The following is a 23,745-nucleotide window of genomic DNA, read 5'->3' on the forward strand; positions in this document are numbered from 1 at the left end:
GTGTAGCCCCATTTGTATGTGTGAGTCCTATAATGTCCTGCGCCTGCCGATGAGATAATCTGGCAGAGCATGGAGTGACAATTTGATCTATTGCTGGCTCACAGGGAGTCTCTGAGTTATAGTGCTGCCATCTCTCCTGGCCACCACCAGTAAAGAGCCGTCTCTCCGCCACTTTGTTGTACACACAGCTGCAGACCACACAGTAAACATACACACACACAAAAAATACATGCACAAACAAATGACTCTAGTAAGCTGCCAAAACCGTCCCATAAAGCCCCAGTTCCACGTTTTCTTTCAGGAAGTGACAGAATCTCCCATTGCATAGTAGAAATGATCATTTCCACCCACATTATGTTTGCCTGTAACACACAAACTGAACCAGTAGAGTATAAAATCCAATTATCAAGGGCGGTGACTTTTTTTCTAAAGAAAAAAAAAAAAAGAACTCTTGATTATATCCTAGATGGATTCTGTCCAAATACTGGAAAGCTGGTTACTAAACATACAGGACACACATTGTTTTTAGAGTATTGTTTGAAATCTTTCGATACCACTGCCGCAGCATACCTGAGAAATAAATATGTATTTATTAACAACTGCCAAATTTCTAATCATGAGTTTTTAAATGTAACACAAGCAGCCATACAAGAACTTTGCTTGAAAAATATATAGTCCAAACATTTCCTGATTTCTGACTGAAGAATAAATAAAGTAACAGTAACAGACACATTCCGGTTGCTTATGTGTCCAGTGGTGAATAGTGATGGTGATTACATTCCACTTTTCCTGCAGTATAAGAATGCATTTCCTGCATGTCTTCATACAGAAATATAATAATATATGTATGTAATTGCCTCTCAATTATTAGGCAGAACGTAGAATATTTAAAGGAGTACTGTTGAAGGTGTAGCAGAGACTTTTCTTTATTCCCATTGCAGCAAATGTTTCCCCTCATATTGGGCAGGATGCTTCGGTTAATTTAATCTCGTCATCTAGAGGCTGATGGATCTCAATTAACATCATGTTTAGCTCTGATGAAGGTTCATAATATTGTTACATTTTATGGCCGATACTCGTATGCAGCTCATCATGTTGAATTAGCCCCACTTTTTTGTTAGCCAGTGCTTTTTGTCAACAATCTGCTGCTGGTGGTGAGAGCTACCATTAAACTAATGTCCAAAGAGTCTTGTGTTGGGTGTGAGCCATCTAACAAAAATGGAAGTCTCCGCCTATTCTGTATGTTCATCGGTTCGACTTCGCTTTTGGTGGGAGTATAGCTGAGGGCCTAAGGAAGTGTGGTGTCGAGTATGAGCTCTTGAAATCTACAGAACATATTAGTAGTCGCTGGGTAGTGTATTAAAAGGGAACTTCAAATAACTGTTATACCGCCGAATGGCATGCTGGGTACAGCTCGCTCTCGATCCCTTGCTACAATACATTCAAGAACAGATGAAGAGAGAGAGACCAAAGAGGCCGGGGATGAGCAGTTCTCTGGAAAGCGGCACATCCCAAAACCTGAGGCCAAGCAACCGGCTCATACTGAACAGGCACGTTTTGAGCAGGCGCTGCACTAGTATTAGATTAACTGACAAGTGGCATCAGCAGCAAAGTTCTAGTTCAGTCCGGTCAAGGATGTGCAGAAAAGGAAAATAAGGAAGGCTCCCTCTGCTTTTTGCAGCCCTACCTCTTATCACAAACACTTTGTCTCGACAAGCTTTTCTTTATCAGCATTTTAGAAAACAGCATTTCTGCTTATTTTTGAAATTACACTGCTAATCTGTTGGTTAATATGGGTGGACCGCTTGTACAGCAAAACCTGTTTTCCAAATGCTCACACCGTCTTTTTGCTGCTCCTATTTTGCAGAAAACAATTGGCAGCAGTGTGTGTGTGTGCACTTGGGCATATCTGTCTCAGTGCATTACCACACACAGATCAATAAGGATTCTATTCTTGGCTATTAGATCTTGAAGCAGGGGATAGCCTTCCTCTCTCACTCTTTCCTATTTATTCCCTCTCTTATTCTCCTTCCCTTACTCCCTCGTCCACCGGCCTGTCCTCTCCTCTGGCTCTCCCGCCAGCCTCTTTCTCTATTCCCCTCTTTGCCTCCTCCAGACAACACCAAAGGGACATTGTCATCTTCCCAGCTGGACAGTGGAAGCAGCAGCAGAGTCAGTGGCTAGCATCAAACGCGAGACAGTTTTGAGGGGATCACAGAAGTGATTGGCTCTATGGCTAGAGGGATCAACCGTCTCCTCGGAGGACATGCACGCACATATTCACTCGCACGCATCCGCACACACCTCCCGCTCCTGCCGTAATTCTCAGTCCTCTGCCGCGCTGCCAGGCTGAGGCCCTTGATCTGCCACTTCCTGTAATCCTCCATGGGAGAGAGGTGCAGCCAAATGTCCTGGCAGGCCGACCAGGCAAACAGACACACACACACACAAACATGCATAGACACATATAGCTGCGAGTTGCTACTAACCACAAAAATAATTACCTCTAGGATACAGATGTGTATCAGTGCAGGACTCCCGGGTTGTCTTTCACAAAACATGCAACCCGCTAAAACTTTCATCTAAACTATATCACATAAAAACCGATATGCTGCAGCACAGCAATGCAAAAAATATGAATCGTGAAATTTCCAATATGACCCCTTCATCTGTGCCATGCTGGTATCGTTGTCATCAGATAAAGAGGCAGGGCTGACTAAACAGCAAATGACACAGGAAGAGCACCAGTACCAAAGAATAGATGGATGACTCCCAATTCACCTTCCCCTGACTCTGATAAGACCATATCTGATCCACATCAGTCAAACACAAGAGAGATTCCTCTGTTCATTCAATTTCAAAGTGACCAGTTTCAGGCAGCAGGAACCATCTGACAAGATCATTGCACCCGAAGTCGGGATACTCTGTGGGAGAATGGGTTTTGATCTTGAAGCTGATTGGTTTGAGGCTTCTTTTACACCACAAGTACAGCTTTTTCTCATACTGAGTTTACCCAGTCTGAAGCCCACAGGAGTAATGTACCAGCCAGCAAGACATAAGCTCCATTAAGCTTATTCACCAGTTCCTGCATCAGCCCCGACATAGTGCCTCTACCAGAGGACTTCATCTCCTCAATCTAATACATGTGTACCACTGACAGAATCTGCTCTGTTTTGGACGGAGAAATTAATGGTTTCTGTTCAATCTGTAAATCTTTAGGAACATTCGGTCATCTTGACAAAAAGTGGTACATCGTTATCTCCCTCAGTCTGTTTTTAACAAGAACAGAAAACATACCGAAGGTACACGGACTGAACACCATCATCTTTTTATAAGTCTGGTAAACACGGCTGTGCTCAACCTCTTCTGCCTGTGAGTTTCTCTGTTTTTATCCTCACCTTTCCAGCGCAGGTGAACGAGACAGAATCACAGCCATAGCTGCCAGCAGGAGGGAACGAGGGACAGCCAGGCGGACAGCTCTTCATCACACCGTAATGAGCTGGCAAAGGTTGTCGGACAGGCAGGAGAACACATGGAGGACCTGTAAAAGCAGCCTGACACAGGCGAGCGCGCGGGCGTTCTCTGAAGCTATACGACTCCCCGCGGTGCCATTTCATCACAAGCTGTTGTCCCTGTTTGTGTTAACGTCCTCATATCGCAAGGAAGCTGACGTGAGCTCCCTCCATCACTTGCTTTCCCGGCTGAATTGCAGCACATACTTCAATAAAAGTGAGCTTTTCAGTTGTGCTCCTTGTGCTTTAAAATGTGTGAGCAAGTGTGCAACAGTGAGGCAAGGTCATTAACAGCAGCTAAAATGTAGGGATTCAAGGGATGCGAGTTAGGCTTGTTCTTGGTTTATGGCTTCAAGCATTATCTTACCATGTGACAACATCTGGAACTTGGACTTTAAGGTAAAGACAGATCAGAGATTTTATTCTTGATGCTGAAGGTCACAGGCACACACCGAGCTCAAGGTGACCGGCAACCCAGGGATGCTACCGAAAACTCTTCAGCACACACTACAAATGCTCTGAAACCCCACTAGTGCACATTAGCTTTTGACTATAGCAGCTCAGATATCTGTTCACTTACCTGCTGCTGCCTCCCAGGGATGCAGGCACCCAAAGGAGCTGTGCCACTCCACAGTAACCTGTAAAAGCTCAATGGTAACTGAAAGGATACAATCTGAGAGCCCCACTCTGGGTGCCGATGGCCAGTATCTTCTGCACGGGGTCGAAAGCCATGGACGACGGCTGATAGGGGAAGCCATGACGGACAGTCTGAGAGATGTGCAGATAGATAAAAAAAAAGGAAGGTGTTAGGGACGATAGCAATTTGCATTTCGCAGCAGGGGTGCTGTTTTGTTAAAGGATGTCACACGCATGATTTTGGTAAACAAATAGCTCAGATGGATGTGGAAAGTGTTATCAAACAGAAATGTAAAGCCTGAAATTGCACAGACAAGAGAAAATTAAAAGGGGAACAAATGCTCTCTCTATGCATGGTTACCCTGTTCTTCGTTGATATTTGGCTTTGCTTTTTAGGATCCTTTTATTATCATGGGCCTATTTTGAGATTTCTTCTCTCTCGTTTTTCTCTTTTTATCTTGTTCTCCCTCTCTCACTGCCTCCCACATGAAGTCGTGATTAAAGTGAAGCATGGAACTAAAGAAACACAAAAAAAAAACACACCGATAAGGAGCATTCGGTCATGATTTGTTGCCTTCTATTGCCGTGCATTACATTGTGATGTGTTTCTGCTTTTTTGTCCACCCTCTGTATATTTGTGTGTATGTGTGTGACTGTTGCTTTATGGCATCAGTCAGCCAGTGGTGGGCTGTTGGATTTGTTTGCTTAGCGGCAGAAGGCTAAAGCACGTTACATAAGAAGCACTCAGTGCAGCAGAGACACCTGCCTTCCTCGCACAGAAACATTACAGACAGTTTCTGTCCATGCAGATGCAGGAAGGAGGATGGAGTTTTGTTCCAAGAGACTTCAATCAGATGCCTGGCTGTTGATAGAGATATTTAGGCTGTCGTGTCAATCAAACCCTCAGTCTCTGGGCTGGTCTGTCTAACTACTAAACCACAATATCCCCCAAGCCGTCGGGTATGTTGACGTGACTCTAGATAGATCTAGTTTTCTAGTTTTTACTTCAGGCACTATAACTTCTGAGAACTGTTAAGGTTTTAAAAAGTTAATCTGTTCATCTTGGACCTCTGCAGTTTATGTTGTTGTTTGGTTGATTGCTGGTGTCTCTAAAACAGACAAGAACAATCACATGATTGGCCCATGGTGTTGCCTTCCAGAGGCGCAGAGACTAAAATAAGATGACGCCTATTGTTGACAATGGCCTGAGATAGCTGCCAGACCTAAAGGTTGTGCGTTAACTGCACACACCCACATTTCAGAAGGCTATTAAAACCTGCAAATACCAGATAAACCAGATTAGTAATCCACAATTAAAACTTTAAAATATCCCACAAACAAGCATGTTACAATCATATGTGTTAAATATGTGGGGAAATGAATAGCAAGCATACAGTGGTATCTATTAAAGGGCCACACCAAACCATTAAAGCACACTTGCCGAAATTGTGATTTAACATGATAGAGGGGGTGGGGGGGTGCATGTAAATTGCATGAGTGTTTATTAATCCCATCCATTGTTGTGGCCAATTCAGACAGAGGAGGGCAAGTCATTCTCTTTTTTTAAACAAGCCCCCATCACTTCAGGCGCCATCAGTCCCCACTGGATCAATGATCTGTGGGTAAAGTAGCTGTGGGTGTGTGTGTGTGTGTGAGAGAGAGAGGGAGACAGCAAGAGAGGGAGAGGAATGTGAGAGGTGTGTCTGTGAGAGGGAAGTAGGGGATGGAGAGGCACTGCGAGGAAAAGACAACGCGACAGGGGAAGACACACACTCACATACACACGCATTAGCCAGAAACCACCGTTTTACTAATCCCAACCCAACAGATTATGCAAGAGGGGATCAGTTTGGCCCAACCCCTCGGTATGACAGTTCATGCCAAGCACACACATACAGCAAACGATGATATTTCCACAGAGGGTAATGCCCTATACAATCATCTCCAAAACGACTGGCTGGTTTGAATCTTCCTGACAAAATTACAGGACAAATACACGCAACGATACAGGAACTTACTCGTGTTTATTGTCCTGTCGCCTGTGCGCACTCGGCACACAGTATGCGCATTACACTTAGGCATGTTCTAGGCTACCTACCATGCTTTTTTTTACCAAACACAGAGAGCTTTAATGATTCTATTTTTAAAAGGGATTGTTTCCGAATGTGAAATAAACCTTCAGCCAGCAGGTGCTCGTTACAGCAGAGAAGAAAGCTACGGATCAAAAACGCTGTGCCCATTCATTCATCCATTCATTCATTCATTTATTGTGCGGAGCTCACTCGCACCTGCTGTATCCTGAGACGGGATAAGCGCAGAACAAACTGTGAAATATCAAAGATAAAAAGGAGTGCATGCGAAAGGGGGTGACCGTGATGAGAGCAGCTGTATAATTAAATCATCAGGCTCGCCCACCTTGCAGAGCTGGAAATGCTCGGACTGGATGGTCTCCTGGATCAGATGGTTCTCCTGTGGCCCCACTTGGACAGACGGGGTGGAGGAGGACACCTCCTTCAAGCCGTCCAGCACCTTCCTGATGTTGAACTTCTTCATTTTCGGGCTGCAGAGCACAGAATTGAGATCACCCGCAAAAGATAAAAGGGATAGCCACTTTCTATCTCTCTCTCTCTCACACACACACACACACACACATATACACACACGCTCTCTCTCTCTCTCTCTCTCTCTCTCTCTCTCTTCTGATTTCCTCTGTAAATCTCACATTTTAGTGCTTGTTTTTTAGCGCAGTCTCCATGCTGGAAGGCTCAGGCGCGCGCCGCACAGGTCGCTTTTTGACGTGTAAATTTGGAGAAGGGCTGCTGGGATATTGGTGCGTCGGTGTAATTTGCTCGGAGTCCGTGCTGTGCCCCACTGCGTCTCGGTGGCTCCTCTCCTCTTCTCGGCGTCCCTCCCCTCCCCTCTCGGCTGTGTGCGCCGCTCAGCCAAGGCGGAAACGCAGCGCAGTGGCGACGGTGCTGCTGCTGCTGCTGACGCTCTTGCGCATGTCTGACAGAGCAGAGGCTTTAACACAAATCCCGCCACCTTTCCAGCCCCCCCCCCCCTCATTCTCTCTCTCTTTCTGTCTCTCTCTCCTCCTCCTTTCATCTGCCCCCAGCGACAACGCCCCCCACCCTCCCCCCCTCTCTGTCTCTCTCACGCACACATAGTAGGTTTTTGCTCCACTGCACCTGGTGATGCTGGTGATGTTGGGATGCTGCGGCGCTGTGAGTGTCTGTGGGGACAGACAGGCGGACACACAGTCCCATTCTTTCCACTGCACCCTCGGCCTCTCCTCCCCGCCTCTGTTTGTTGTGTGCTTGCGTGGAAAGCTCGCCATATCAGAGGCCATTGGCCACAGTGGATCGTGGAAGTGGACCATAACATCTTGTTGTTTCTGGAGAATTGCAGAGGCATTGCAATAATCTGCCGCATTTTTCCTGAGACTATTTTTTCTGAGGTGGCTTCAGAAAAGAAAATGTCGTGTCATTAAAATAAAAATGGGAAATAAAAGCATCTTTTTGTCTTTAAATTTATTTTATGTTTTAGCATTATGTCGAGGCATCAATTTAAAAATGAACATATCATTTAGTCCTAAAACAGCTGATTTGGTTTTATTGTTTAGGGATGATATGCATTTGCAGATGAACAGGCATAATATAACCCAACAGCTGAGCAAGCAAAGTGTCTAACAGTAACCATGGTTACGGCTGTTTCCTGCTTATGACGAAGTTTACTTGTTATTTATATCTCTAATGTGGAGATCCCTCCACAGCTGTAGGTGAGACCTGGTGCAGGAGTTCCTCACAGTGAAGAGCTACCCAGGAGGGATGGGTTTAGGAAAGGCCCCTGTCTCTGCCAACAAGGTGACATTTCATGTTCCCTCAAAGTCATCCTTAATACTTCATATAACTAAGGCACAGGCCATAGTGTCTTTCTTTCAAACTTTTGCCTGCTCACTACGGTGTCCTCAAGATAATGAGTTTGTTCATCCGACATTCAAAACAAGTGGCTCTGCTGAGGTGATCAACAGTTACTGACTTGGTTTTAACACACAGCTGCAGTGAGTTCTTTCAGGGTCACAGACTTCTGCTTCTGTGTTCCCAGCTTTGCTGCAATCATGTGATGTGGATTAATGGAAATAAAGGCTATGCTACATTTAGCATGTGTCAGTCGTTTGACAGAATATAATTATTCAAATTTTTTTCTTCTGTTTTGCATTTACTATCAGGGTGTAAATCCTTTAAATTAAAATCATTTGTGTGTGCATGTGTTTCAGATGACTACAGGCATTATTTGCCAGCTAATAGATATCCATCTATGGTGGTGCAGCTAGTTAGTGCAGCTGCCGCACTAAATTGCCAAAGGTGTGATTGTGAATGTGAATGTTTGTCTCTACGTGCGTCAGCCTGCTGATAGACTGGTGACCCGTCCAGGGTGTAAACCACCTCTTAGCCAATGAGAGCGGGGTTTCAGACCAACACAACCCTGCAAAGGAGAGGTTGGTATAGATGATGGATGTTTATCTTCATCTTATTGCTTGAATGTGTCACCTGAACATTAAGTCTGAGGACTGTCATTATGATAATTTCACTGTGTCTACACTGTGTCATTAGTGTCTACACTGTGTCATGCATACATCGTGCCAGAATTTCTGTACTTTCTGCCAGATATTCAAAACACCTTGCACCCACAGTAACAACGGCACTGGGCTCAGGTGACAAGCTTACAGTTGGGACCCCAAAAGAGAAAAAAACTTAAAATCTGCAAAGTGTGTGTCCAAGTAAACACCATCAACTTCCTCATGATACTCATTCAGTACTTCTGTCAGGCTGTGATCTACCTGGGTTGGCCTCTATAAAGGTCTACCACTCAGACAACTTTATCACTGGTTATGTTTTCCCCTAAGAGCTTAAGTGAGTTGAGTTCAGGACCTCAGTACAGCTGTGTATGTTTGTCAGGCCGCAGATGAAAGTACCAAGCTTGACAAGCTCAGCTGAGGCTGCTCATGCTTGAGTAACAATAGCGTTGCCACCTGTTTGGGCTGTTTGCTAACACGTTCATCTTCGACAGGTTGCCTCCAACAGTGGCGACAAGGGTGCAGCGGCGGAAGTAATAGCTGTGTTTGCTAACAACACCTGATGCCAACTCCACCCTAAACTGGGGAATGTCCAAAGAAGGGCATTTTTAATTCCACCATCACTGGACATTGTAAAAATCAATGCTGATTATACAAGCTTGTTTCTATGCAAGTCCTTGGCTGAGGCACAGCTGATGTAAAGGATGCACCAAGGCATGGGGATGCTTTTGAATGAAAGGGCACAAAAAGATATGAAGAGGACCAGGGAGCACATTATTAATTCAGTAATCGTACCAGGATGGCTTGAGAACAATTGTTGCAATGCTGATTTGCATAATGAACTGAAATTGACCATACGCACCTTCCAACCCCAACTGATATCTCCTGATCCAGAATATATTATGCAGGCAAACAAAGAGGTCCTTATTAGTCAATCCTTGCATGTGAGTGTGAGTGAGTGATGTGGGAGGGGAGGGCTTTTGGCAACTCTGACATCAGTGATTTAATTTAGCACCATTGTGTTGTTGCCGGGCCATTCATCTGGCTGCATTGTGTGTATGTGTGTGTGTTGTATTTTGAGTCTGACTGCTGTGTTTGTGCTCTTTGATAAGGCTTTTCACTGAGGCAGCGCTGTATTAGTGTTTTTTTTTTTTTTTTTGTAAAGAGCCAAAGTGTAAAGAGGGAGGGGGATGGACAAGACGAGGTGTAAATCTCATGCACAGTCAAGGTGATATGGTTTTATTTATTTATTTGACCAATATTTGTTCTTATAGGTGTATTAAAGAGACAACCGTGATGATTTACTTTCATATGATGTCTTTTTTTTATCCTGAAAATACTAGCAACAAGAGCTGGAAACAATGGAATAAAGCTTTGTACAAGCAGGGCAAAACACATTGATGTTTCCCATACTTTACAGTGTATAATCGGCTTCTACTTGCTAAAATTCCTGCGAAGTTGCATTTCTGTAATTTCCGAAGGTCTTTTAAGCTTACAAAGTCGGTTTAACGTCTTGGAGGTTGAACTATATCCTACAACATGGTAAACTTAGGGATAACTGTATGAGGACCAATTACACCGATGCAGAACACTCTGCCCCTGCAGCCCCTCCATTATCTATGTATTATCATTCAACACAACAACCCTGGGAAATATGCAAATTGACCATATACAGATCTAATAGCTGTTGTGCACATGAGCAAAGCGCTAATCCAGTGCTAATCCTGGGTCAGAGGTAAGGGAGCATCTACAACAGGACAGCTATGACTGACTGTGTCAAGCAGCCACTGCAGTGATGTTATCCTATGCTGGCTTTGCTCAAATGACAAGACTATACATCAGCAGTGGCACATTGCCTGTTTTAGGCAATGCTGAGTTAGTCACTTAACAGAGAATCTAAATACTATCCGTCTACATTAATATATAGCTTTGAAATATTCCTCCAGTTCTGAGGCTGGCGCAGCAGAGAGTAAAGTGTATTGATAGCACAGTGCAGTGAAAACGCCTACCTACACATGCAAATTTGCACAAATTACACAGATGTTTGCATAAAGATATGAATATGCATCAACACATGTATCATATATATGTACGTACATGTATCTCATTACTCTCATCTTTCAGTACAGGAGTGCATGTTCTTCGATTATATACAGTTTGAGTTGAATTGCATTATATTGAAAATGTTTATCAGCAATTTTGTAGCTTTCTTGTTTTGTTTTTTTCAAAACAGGCAAGGCTCAAACAATGCACATATGCACTGAGAATAGGCGTCCTCACACAAAGATTATTCACCTCCATTGGATTTGAGCCACTTAAAATCTTGACACTCTCTCAAAAACTGAGGACTGATCCATTTGCAGCACCACACTGTGCAGCCCCAGAGCTCAGCATCACAGTCAGCCCTGTTTGACCCCTGCAGCAGCAAGGCCCTGCGCTGTCTGGAGAAAGTGAAAAACTCAGGGGGACACAGGGGACAATGGCAGGTCACAGAGAGTCTGCCTGTCATGCAGAAGGACTGGAGGGACAAGGACCTTCCGCCCTCACTGACAGCTGTAGTTAATCAAGCGCATCATAGCACACCTGAGTTTAGCGCTCGTGACCCCAAACCTTCCAGCGTCATTCAACCGCTGTGTCCTCATACAACAAGTATATGCAGCATAGCATGGGTAACGAGTGAGAGGACATACAGTATCAGCACGCATGTAACTGACACGCACATTTCGTGGGGGCTTCCGGTTAAAAGGAACAAGAATACACACACACACTCACAAAACAGTTGAAGAGCAAAAACGAAACATAGCAAGCTAACACCAATGTGCATGGCAGACATACATACAGACACATACATTACACACACACACACAGACATCCCAGAGGGAATGCAAGTTAATGAGCCAATGCCCTTGAGGGAACACTTGATTGTCTCTGTCTGGTTCAATAGGAGGATGTTTTCAATGTCATACATTCCCCCAGCAAACACGGTTGCAGATGTGTTGCATGCGGAAGGTAACAAAGCTTAGAGGTACATCTGTACATGTCCCTCCACGTAGCCCCTACCCCCACCCGCTCGACCAATCACCCACCAGCCGTTATAGTTACAGTGGGGCTTATAAATATTGATGGGAGGATAAAAGAGATGAGGAGATTGCGGTGGAGAAATTGACAATGCTATAAAGCCTTCACTACGTCCATAGCGCTCCTAATCAAAAAGCCGGAGTCTAATACAAGCATGAGTTTATGATCCTGGCATCACACCTCTTTTCTGACAAGAGAAGAGAAGAGAAGAGAAGAGAAGAGAAGACTGTAAAGATCCACCAGGCAGTTTGACGTGTTGTTTGATCAAGATTTCAAGGTCATAAGGCCACATATCCCTAACAAGCCAGAAATTACTGAGATTGCAGTTTGTGGCTGGTGCGTGTATGTGTGTGTGTGTGTGTTTGTGTGTGTGTGTGTGTATGTGTGTGTGTGTGTGTGTGTACATGCAGGCATGTTGGTGCAAACAGCTCAGGGGATGGACACGACACGTCAGCTGGTCTCTTCTCAGGGTAGCACAGCTGGTATCAATTCCAATAATCAGCACAGGCGATAAGCTGACCAGCAACACACACACAAGCACACACACACACACACACACACACACACACACACACACACACACAGTTGAGCAGATGGATGCCACTATTAAAGGAAAGGGCATTGCCAATGTTACCATTGCAGTGACACAGGACCTCTGGGAGGACAGATTTCTTAGAAAGATGCAGTTGGCATGCAGCCAGAATTAAGTTTACTTAAACCTGTCATCTGGACACTGAAGAAAGAGACATGAGAGGTGAACAGCACTTTGTCCTCAGGTCAATGTCACTGACTCAATGAGTCGAGACCACTTCTACCGGTAGCCCCAGTCCTTTGACGGAACAGAGGGGAAATCCATTTCAGTCTCTGAAAGGCTACCGTGATTTTCCTGGTGTTACATTGGACAGGGACCTGATAACATCACAATCCTCCTCCCTAATACACACCCAGATGGTTATAAATACAAGGAAAAGTTGGCACAGAAGGATGTGTGTGTGTGAGTGAGTGAGAGAAAGACAGAAGTTTCCTTCCTTAGTCCTGTTATCTAAGAGCAATAATCAGTGCTGAGCACAGGACAGGTTATCAATGACTCCCTTGTGCAGCCTCCCCCTGTTGGTTTCAGCTTTGATCAATTAACAAATCAAATCATTATTATCAAATCAGCACTTCACCATGACCATGCCTGTGTCGTTGAACTGGTGTGTGACAACACACTGAGAGTCTTCTCTGTCCACACATCAGCGGTGAAAGTCTGTCAGGATAGAATCATGACTTAATGTGTTAGAATAAAAAAGGAGATCTGGAGGAAACACAACATTGCTGCTAAATGAGCACTGAAAAGAGGATTCTGGGTGAACTTCCTTCTCCTCCAGGACCACACTGGTGTGATGGTGAGCCGTCTGACCACAGACTCCTCACTTTCTGCAGCGTCTGATGGTAAATTAAGCCGCACAATTAGCCCCTGTGATTGGCACAGGCTAACGTGCAATCCAATAAAGTGGGATGAAATTTCAACTCCTGTTTTATTGTCAACCTGACACCTCCCGGCTCTGCTGTGTAAACTGAGTCTGCATTGCTGAATTAATGCAATCATCTCCAACACAAGCCAATTAGGTTGCGATTTCAAACAGTCGCTGTGATGCTATTTAAGGAAACTGTGAGTATCCTCCCATCCAACCATCTATCCATTAGATTACCCTTCATCCACATATCAGCTGAGGCAGAGCTTTGAAGTGGTGACAACAAACGGTGCATGATACTAAACAAAAGTGTTCCTTAACGTGGAATAAATCTTTTTACCCACACACACAGGTGCAAACACACACAGAACCACACCTGGGGCAATCTAAAGCACTATTCAAAGATCTTTTGAAATAAACACCTCGGACAGGCTGTGGCACAACAGGTCATCAGCTGCATCCTGACAACCACGTTGGCTTCTCTATAATAACTATAGACATGTGCAACTTTGAAACGCACAACAGCACGTCACCCATAGAGTCTCTCTCATATCAGTGGCAGTTAGTATAACTGTCAGGGGATGTACTTGGGTCTGAAATAACCCAGAAGGCACCTCGGATGCAAAAACAAACTTTTATCAGTATGTACGGACACAGACACACACACACACACACACATGCACCAGTGTTCCCACACAAACACACAATCCCTTAATCCGTCTACTATAAAAATTGTGTAGTGACGTGCTGAGTGAGGGACAGCTGTCAACCCAAGCCTGTGCTCTGAATAGCAACTTGACTATCTCTGCCGTCACAGTCAAATCTTTATGTGTACACAGAGCTGGACCACAGACAGTTTATCCACATGATCCTGACATGCGGCTCCTCAGCCCTGCTTAAATATTGACTGGGTTTGACCTTCAAATAGGAATAGACTTATCTTAACAAAGTATTAACTGGTAGTCCAAGTAGAATCTTCTAGACGCTGATAAATGCAGGCCATTGGGAAATAAGGATGAAATTAGAAGGCTTATCTGTATAAGTTACAACAGAACATATTGTTACATGGGATGTCTCAGCTATAGGTCTCCTGTCACCTAAATCTGATGACAGGTACTGTTCTTCTATGGTGATGATGACCTTGTGTTCAGTGCTTTATTTGACACACACCTACAAATCTGAAGTGTTGCAGTTTTTTTGTGAACTTCTCCGAACTCATTATTTGATTTTGGCATCCCCCACGGTGTGTGCAGAGCTGTGCTGTGTTGGCTGAAGATAGAGGTGGTGCTGCTGGAGAGAGCGCCAAAGAAGAGTGAAGAGAGAGTGAAGCCGAAGCAAGCAAGGTGAGGCAGAGGAAAGAAATGGTTGTGTTACAGGAACGAGCCTGCAACCAGGTCAGCATTTCTTTGTCTGTGAGTACGGGGTTCTGTGTGTGTGTGTGTGTGCATGACAGACAGAGTAACAGGGGTTATAGATTACTGCAGTAGCTTGGGTGTCAATCTGGGAGCCCTCACCTTTTCCCCTTCAGTGCTATCGCTCTGTCAACATCCACTAAAAGCTTGGCCTTTTGCTGCTTGTCGCCTGAGCTGAGTCTTAGCGAAGGCAGCCGAGGCTTCTCTCTTTCAAAGTCTTGCTCCTCTGTCTTTTATCAGCATAGCAGGCTGTGAGGATGGACCTTGAGAGACATTCAGTCCCTGGGGGAGACAGCAACAACAATGGACAATCTGCAGCATGTTGAACCAATAAGCCAAAGAACCCTGGATCCACCATGATCCAGCCGGAAGTGTATGTTTGTGTTTGGGTGTGTTTGTGTGTGTGTGTGTGTGTGTGCTTATTGGTGTGTGGGGGAATGCATATGAGAGAAAGGTGAATGAAAAGGTAAAAGGAGCTTAGGGCTGTTGTATACTTGAAGAGTGCTGCATATTCTTGGCAGACATTACAGATTTATAGATTGAATTCAAAAGAAGTCTACATTTCTTATGGAAGAAAATCCCTGATGTATACTTAGAATAGTTCAACGCTTACGCTTACTGGTTTCCTTGCTAAGAGTTAGATGAGAATATCGTAACCAGTCTAATATCAGTCTGCTAAATATAAAGCTACAGCCAGGAGATGATAAGCTTAGCTTAGCATAGCTTTGCATAATGACTGAAATCAGAGGGAAACAGCTAGCCTTGCTCTGTCCACAGGTTAAAAAAAAATCAATCCACCAATGCCTTTAAATCCTCACCAATTAATTCTGAATATCTAATTTGTTTAAGCTGAACAAAATCTGATAATGTCAAGTTGCAGTTTCACACTGATTCACATGTGGTAGCAATGTTGCCATAGAAAAAGAAAGAAACCCTGGCCAGAATGCCCTTTAGTCATTTGCAAAAGTAACAGCAAAGAAATTGATTAAGGCATTTGTGAATTATTACCTCCAAAATGGAAAGTGAATTAAAGAGCCACCGCAGTCTCCACACCATTGGAATGTGTATCCAGTTTCACTTAATTTCATCATCCCTCTATGTGGGTCCATTTAAGAATCAAATATTCTCTTATTACTTGTGGGAAGTGAAATGCACACACGCAATCATACACACACACACTACGACCGACTGTCCCCTTGTCTTCAAGGTTACACCGGAGCTCTTCTGTCGCTCACAACACATTTGCATCAAACCACCAGCCAACAGCTGCCAATTAACAAACAGCCTCTCCGTTAATACACACACGTCACTGCCAATTACAGTATCGGGTGATCTCTCTCTCTCTCTCTCTCTCTCTCTCTCTTTAACAACAGACTGGTGTGATACACATACACCCACACCCAACACACTGTACCTCATGCACAGAGGAGGAGGAGGAGGAGGAGGAGGAGGAGGAGGAGGATGGGTTTAGGTGTACTAAAAAACAGCAAATAATAGCTAATGCTTTAGAAAAGAAGGAATGAATTGGGCGGGGGGGAACAGTGCAGAGACAAGAGGGAATGTTCTGTGCCAGGAACAAGGCTTTCAGGATTAGTTCTGTCATGCAGTTACAAGGGTAGAAATAGTGGTTGGCTAGATGAGGCCTGACAGACTGAGCAGACACACAAGATGCAGTGCGAAATATACACATAACGCAGCAGCACACTTTTATGAGCTAGAAAACTAGAAGCAATACACACATGCAGACTTAGTGTTTAATATAAACGTATAGTCCTGCTGCACTTTAAAGCACAGTGTGCAGACATTTACGCACATAAACAAATTACTGTTAAAGTTTGATTGTATCTACTGCATTCCTGTCAGAACTTTTTCATATGTTGCACCTCCCTGATTTAGGTCATAATGAAAGGAAATAATATCGTACAAAGACGAATTTCAATAAACGAATGTGTCAGCAGCAGGGTACAAAAGCTTTAGAGGAGGAGTGGATTACTGCAGGATGACTTTGCACATGCACACACATACAAGCCGGCACAAATAATCATCTCATCCTGCTACCCAGCACACACACACACACACACACACGCACACACACACACACACACACACACACACACACACTAACACATGCACACACAGCATAATGATAATTTCCTTCATGCAGCAGCACAAAATTGAACTATTCATTATTGTCAACCATGAAAACAGCACAGTGCAGACATTGTAATGAAAATTTATTAATGTCCAAAGCCACTAGATGGCACCCTCTTCCCTTTCATTTCTAATTTAGCTTCCCATTCCTCAGCTGATCAGCTGACTCTCTGTGGGATGGAGACCAACCAGATGAACTCAGAAATACTAAGCAAGGATAAATGGCACTTAGTTTACTGTATTAAATTCATTTGACAAAGAAACACTAGATTGATCAACACTTCAATGCATATTTGAAACCTGACCATCTGTTTTGAAATATGTATAGATGGTTCTTTGCCATGCAGCCGTAAAGATCTGCTACCAACCTATGTTGCATTTTCCATACACAACACTTTAGGTCTTGTAGGAACGGGGACTCTTGTGAGCTTCTATTAGCAAGAATATATCAATTAACTAATCAATCAGTACCAGTCAGCTTGTGAGAGGTTGGCTGTATCCAGCATGCCTTGAGGCATGTAGTCAATACAGTGACCTTCAGAAAAACAAAAGATTTGCAGAATATAATCAGGCATGCTAGGCATCGAAAAGTCAACGCCATAGATTGCAAGTGAGATGGCCTGACATTCTCAGTGCAATGAAAGGGGAAGTGGTTTTCCCATGTCTGCTCACAGCCAGAAACAGCAATGTTGTCATTTAAATTTTATCATTTATTCTAGAGGTAACTGAACAAAAACTACAAATATAACTGGTGAACAGTGGCTCTGTTAATAAGGGATAGAGATCATAGAATATGATTAATTATGGCACAGAATGCAGAATAAATGTTGTAAAGGTATGAACATCTTTGGTAAAAAACAAAAAAGGCATTACAAACAAAAACAAGCTACCTTTAGTGTCCTTAGTTTCATATGTTTCAAGAGTTAAAAGGCAAGACAAAATAGCAGTGGCAGCTCCGAATCAGGTACAGCGACAATCTTTTGGTCAGGTATTATATCATAAAGTGCAGGCTACAGTGTTGTGATTAACTGAAGATTCTTCTGTGTTCAAACAGACTTGTTGAGAGGTGTCTGCTGAGGAAACTGAGACTGGAAGTTAGTGCCATAACCATCATTTCTTCTTGCCAGCGCTCTTGGCACGATTGTTGGGCTGCTGGGTGGCAGCAGAGATGGGGGTTGTTTTTTCTAGAACTGCCTGCTGGGCCTCCTCCAGAGCTTGTTTCTCTTCTTGTTCCTTTTTCATGGCTGCTATCTGATGGCTTCTAAATGCCTTGCAAGCATCGAGGAATATCTTACAACGCTGCCACAAGGTTGCCTGGAGACAAGACAGAGAAAGAATTTGCTAAAGAGAAAGAACTTATAGAATCGTGTCTCACCAGAGGGAAAGGCAGATCTTACTCAATCTCTTTAACGTTGATAGTCAAAACTGATCATTATTACTGTTTACATCTTCACATTTAGACATCTCACACATCGTTCTATGTTCTGGCTGACCTGCATGGTCTCATGCATCTCCAACTGGTGTCTCATTAGCTCCTTCCTGTTGAGCTCCTGCTGTTTCTGGTGCTCCAGCACATTGTCTCGGACCAACCGATACGTCTGGATCTTTTCTAAGCGCTCCCTCTGCTGGATCTCCTCTATCTGTGAGTTCATCAGCACTGGAACATCATTTTGGCATCTACGGATGTACACAAGAACTTGATACAATGTGTATGTGTAACTTACTTCAATGCCACATGAGCTGATACCTTTTACACCTTTTCAGTATTGTCTCTGACCAGAATGTTGATGCTGGATAGTTTATTTATTTATAAGGAATACGCAACACGTTTGCTGAGAAACAGGATGTTGTGCATGTTCCATCAAATTCAGAAGGGAGTATTTGGGGATCAGATATTATCAACTCAAGTTATAGCGAATGTTATCAAATTCTAAAATATTTTACAGGCATTTTGTGAGATGGGACAGCTGACAATGTTGACACAGACAGAACGAATAAAAATGGAAATGTGGCTGATAAATGCAGAGATAGGCAGAGGAAATGACGGACACACGGTCCCGTGCCTTATCTCATATCCCAAGCTGTATATCCAGATTGATATCTGAGAAGTCCATTTGGTTTTGGTTATAACCACGGTATTTGACTATTTCTATGTTAAAAAACAATTGTATAACTTAAATAACATTTATTTGTGTATGTGAAAAGAGAGAAAGTATACATAAAATGGTGGCAGTCAACATGTGTCTGCTGAGAAAGAGAAATGACTGGGAATAGCCCTCTGAATCTCACATGCTGAAGGAGGAATTCAAAGAGATTATAAGTGCTAAATGTGGCTGCCTTTTTCCTATAAGCTGACATTAATGAAGAGGAGAGGCCAGCGGAGGTGATGATGGAGTTCATTTGGTTAATGAGCATTGCCCTATTCAACCTCTTACACTGCGTGTAACGTGTTTTCCAATGCTGTAAAGATGGCATGCTTGAGTGAGTGTGTGTGTGTGTGTGTGTGTGTGTGCATGAGTGTGAATCTATCACGTGCCCTATGGTGCTCCTTTGTGAGAAAGGTGTATTGCAGACTAATCAGACTCCCCTAATAGACTACTCCTCAGGATCTCTCTCTTGGCTCAGATCGCAGGCCACAGTGTCAGCAGCCATTAGCAGCTGGACACGGACGCATGTGCGAGCACACACATACACACACATATAGCCACAGCAGGAGAGGATGGAGAGGTGACGGCAGAGGGGCACATCTCATTGGAGCGACGAGCTCATTGGGGTCCTGAAATAGCTCTCTAATTAACAGACCCAAATATCATCTCATTTATCATGGAGAGGGACGGACAGAGGGAGAGATGGAGGGAGGGGAGGAGAGGTGGTGTGAGAGAGAGTAATGGGGGACTCTGGGGGGGACCGTGGATGGAGACTCCTCCCTTCAGGATACGGACAAAGTCAAAAGTTGATTTAACACGTAGACAAACAGAAAACTTGATTTGACTTTGATTGGCAACTCTTTACAAAAAACATTTTATGGAACTGCTCCTTTTCCATATTATGTTTGCACACAAACAATCAAAATTATGCACATCAAGCCATGAAGCAGACCTACGGTGGACTGATATTTAACTTTGTATATGTTGGTGTATGCGTGTACTTCATTTCAGAATATAAAGCCTCAAGAAATAATTTACACAGTTAAATTAGAAAATACTATAATGACTGTAAATGTAAAAACAAAAAACTATGAATGTATTGTATCATTACTTGTAGAGTTAGGGTAGGTAACTTTTTAGTAGTTTTAAATGTCAGAGTGAATTTGTGATGTGGATCGCAACATAAAGCCTAATGAACACTGATGCACATTATTTAAGACTTTATCTAGAGCTTATGTATGGAGAACACTTTCTTTCATTTATCTTTTCTCCACTTAGCCGCCCCTTAAAATCTATACATTACATACAGTATACATCACTGTCCTCTGGAGCCCATGCACTGACCTTTCAGGCCAGCCAAAGTGTATAGTCTTGCAATGCTGCTGTTCACAGCACCAATGGGAGCAAAGGTCATAAACACAGGAAATCAGTAGCAGTGTCCTGCAGATACTGTGTGAACCAATCCACTGATGAAAAGGATGCAGGTATGTCCGCCAACATAGCAACATGCATGCGGAACACACACAGGCATTCACACATGCACACGCAAGTGCCATCAGGCCTTGCAGCTAAGGCTCACAAAGCCCAGTAAAAGCACAGTGATCCAACAGCCACATTAGACAACTGGACCGCATACAAACAGGACTTAAAGGGGGAAAAGCCTGTTGAAAGAATACGAGGTAATGAGTCTGTCTTTGTTGTTTATGTAATATTCTCCATTTCTGCCCTCCAAGCACAGATATGATTTATTTGTTGGAACATTTTAGCCCACTGATAATTTTGTCTCATTACATGACTATGTGCAACTATGTGAGCACATGATGGAGTGACAGCTCTGATTGGCTCGAATCATCAGTCGAACTTTATACTCTACAATGCTGTTAGTCCCAAATGCAAAATGAGCAGAGAAGTGGATGCAAAAAAAAAAGGAAAAAAGTCAAAACAAAACGAGTGTAAGAGCACCTGATGAAGGGAGTGTAGTCCATTGGAGGATAGGAGCGTGAGGTTTCAGTCAGCTCTTGATTGGATGGACTGAGAGAGGTGCTGTGACCAGACCTGGAGAGAGCTATAAAAGAACCATTTGAAAAGGCCTCATTACCATACTGTATGTGACAAGTAATGGAAACAGAAAGTGATCAAATACATATGTATATGCATGTGTGCGTGTATCTAGAGTGTGCTACCGGGCTCTCTGCATTCTGCATCATCTGTAGCAGTTTCATCACTTGCTTGATGTTGTTGTTTAAGAAACCTGAGACGAGACTGTGAAGCCTAAAGAAATAAAACATTTAAACTGTAGTATATGTTTAGAAAAGGAGATCAAAATGAATTAAGTAAAGCTAAAAATAGTATTAAAACTGACTCATACCATTCATTTCAACAGTAAATTGGAAAAACTTTAAGATTTCGACTGACAAGTAGTTACATCACCATCACAAGTTCAACTTCTGGGTTACCTTGGCACCACGGCCTGGTTCAGCCATTTCCCAGGCTTTTTTAATGGCTTTAATCTGGTCCACTCTCTCGGTGTCCTTCCTCACCTCGATGCTCTCTGTTTTGCTCTTGTCACAGACCACACGCAGCGTCCAGTTCGGCTTAGTCAAGTCAAGGCTCTGCACAGACATATAGGCACACAAACCACGAAGCACACACACGCACCCACAAACATCCTAGCTGAAGGTCACCGTACCACAATACATTATGAGTGTGTCTCTTTCAATGAGCAACTCAGACAGTCTGGTACACAGCCTGCCAGCCAGCTGCCCAAGATTATATGTTCTCTTCTGCTGTTTTGTCTTCATTGAAAATAATAAATCACTTTTAGTTCATTTATTGAAAGATCTCTAAAAAAGTCAAAATGGAAATTTGTTGAAGGAGACCTGTATTTTGAAAATCTACCTTTCAAATGTCTTTTTACATGTAGTCTAGTACAGAATACAGAGAACAAAAGACACTTATTATGTGGATCAGAAATGTATCTAGAGGCTGAGAATGATAGAAAACAGGATTATAGTGAATGATAAGATAAGTGTCTATTATTCAGCATTAAAACACACAGGTCATCCTGGCAGCTGTGGGATTTGGTTGATACCAGTCTAAAAATTTGGAAATGCTGACCTGCCTGAGCAAACAAACTAAACTAAAAATATGAAAAAAAATACATTTCAGTGCTGAGTTCAACAACAGTCTCATTATATGTGGTTTGAATGAGGATCTGTGAAGAAGAGTTAAGCGTGTGCTCCACGTGGAGTGCCTCAACACTCTCCTCTCAAAAAGGTTAGTATTAATACTAATGCTGATTTTTACTAACAATTACATAGTTTAATATGACATACTATATAAAATATACTTAAAATATGTACTCATGTAAAGATTACAAAGGCAGCGCATGGCCTTTAGTTTGACTGCATGCTGCCATAATCAGTTTGAGCTTGCTGAAACTCATTTAATGACTAGTTTTCATGTCTAGTATTGTAATATATGAAAATAACAATATGCAATGCAATAACTTATTTGGAAATCTGGAAGATATGATGAAAAACTTTTCAGACATATCCTTGGCTGCACAGTGACCTCTGATAGACAGTAAAAAGATCATCCTACAACAGCTCATATTTTAGCTTATGGACATATATAAATGGAAATATATCTCAATAATACTGATTCTAATTTATAATTGACAGTGTTGTGGTGTTGTTGTTGTCTGTCACAGTCCTGTGGTGAAGTATTACCGTTTCCTGCCTGGAGCCAGCTTTGGAGACGGCAGCTGGCTTCCCTTTCTCCTTGTCACCCTTGGCTTTGGGTGCGTCAGTGGTGGATGAACACTTCAAGTCCTCACGCTTGTGTACTATATTTTGCAAACAGAGATTAAGAGACATCTACTAAGTCACTAAATATTCTGAAGTAAAAAAGGGTTTTAAACGTTTCAGTTTCTCACCATGCCTTTGTATTCCAAAGCTGACAAAATGTCTTTGACAAGCACACAATGCATGTTTTTGGAAACTATGGACACCTGAGAGTGGCATTTAGGAGTGTGCAAACACACTATTTGTGCAAACTTAACATTTCTTTGCCAAACCTTTCACAATTTGGCTTATTCAATTATAGAAGCTGAAAGACATCTTTTGCGTCTCAATGTTCACTGAGACATGCTATCAGTCACATTCTACACACACACAACAACACAACTAAAGCTAATCTGAAATGGGAGTGTGATAAAATGGGCAAACACTGCATGTGTTATGTGGTTGTATGTTTGCTAGATGGCACTGTTGCACTTTTTAGCTAAAAAGAACACAATTCCCCAGCTTAGATGAGGCACTAACTTTAAGTCTCATTTCTCTGATATACTGAGGCATCATTTAACTGACACCCTGCCCTTCTGCCTTTGCATGCTCATTGACTTATTCTTATCTCAAGTCATACGGAAATGTAATGTTCAAATATCTAAATATCTGAACATTCAAAGTAAATATGAATAATAATATCTAAATATTAATGTGTGTTGTTGAAATTTCAGGCTGATACATGTGTTGAAATTAATTTGAAACTAGCCAAACATAGATAAAAGCTATTGGTCACAGAAATCCTATATGCAGCATTGTTTGAATACTAAAAATGTGCTCTCTTAGTAGCACTGTAAATAAGATGTCAAGGAGGTTGGCAAGGGAATAAAAACTACTGCCACAACTGCATGTACAGGTACTGCTGACAGCCAACTGCTTTAAGAGTATATACTGAAGCTCAAAGCAGAGATGCGTAAATGTGCATGCATTA

The 23,745-nt window shown here is 42.9% G+C and overlaps 2 protein-coding genes across 2 annotated transcripts in view; both read right to left on the bottom strand.

Moving 5' to 3' along the window:
* The window catches only part of stxbp5a (syntaxin binding protein 5a (tomosyn)), an 82,616-nt gene extending 75,915 nt beyond the window's left edge, over positions 1-6,701 (bottom strand). Inside the window, exons 1-2 of the mRNA XM_070849416.1 lie at positions 6,564-6,701; positions 4,183-4,280 (exon numbers count right to left, since the gene is read on the bottom strand). Of these exons, the coding sequence (XP_070705517.1) occupies positions 4,183-4,280; positions 6,564-6,701 (236 nt within the window). The remainder of the gene's footprint in view (positions 1-4,182; positions 4,281-6,563) is intronic.
* An 11,156-nt stretch (positions 6,702-17,857) lies between these two features.
* The window catches only part of adgb (androglobin), a 41,287-nt gene continuing 35,399 nt past the window's right edge, over positions 17,858-23,745 (bottom strand). Inside the window, 6 exon segments of the mRNA XM_070849726.1 lie at positions 17,858-18,136; positions 18,316-18,499; positions 20,932-21,012; positions 21,158-21,240; positions 21,426-21,581; positions 22,680-22,816. Coding sequence (XP_070705827.1) covers positions 17,933-18,136; positions 18,316-18,499; positions 20,932-21,012; positions 21,158-21,240; positions 21,426-21,581; positions 22,680-22,816 — 845 coding nt within the window. The 3' untranslated portion in view covers positions 17,858-17,932.

Source organism: Pempheris klunzingeri, chromosome 18, assembly GCF_042242105.1.
Source record: "Pempheris klunzingeri isolate RE-2024b chromosome 18, fPemKlu1.hap1, whole genome shotgun sequence".
Taxonomy (NCBI): domain Eukaryota; kingdom Metazoa; phylum Chordata; class Actinopteri; order Acropomatiformes; family Pempheridae; genus Pempheris; species Pempheris klunzingeri.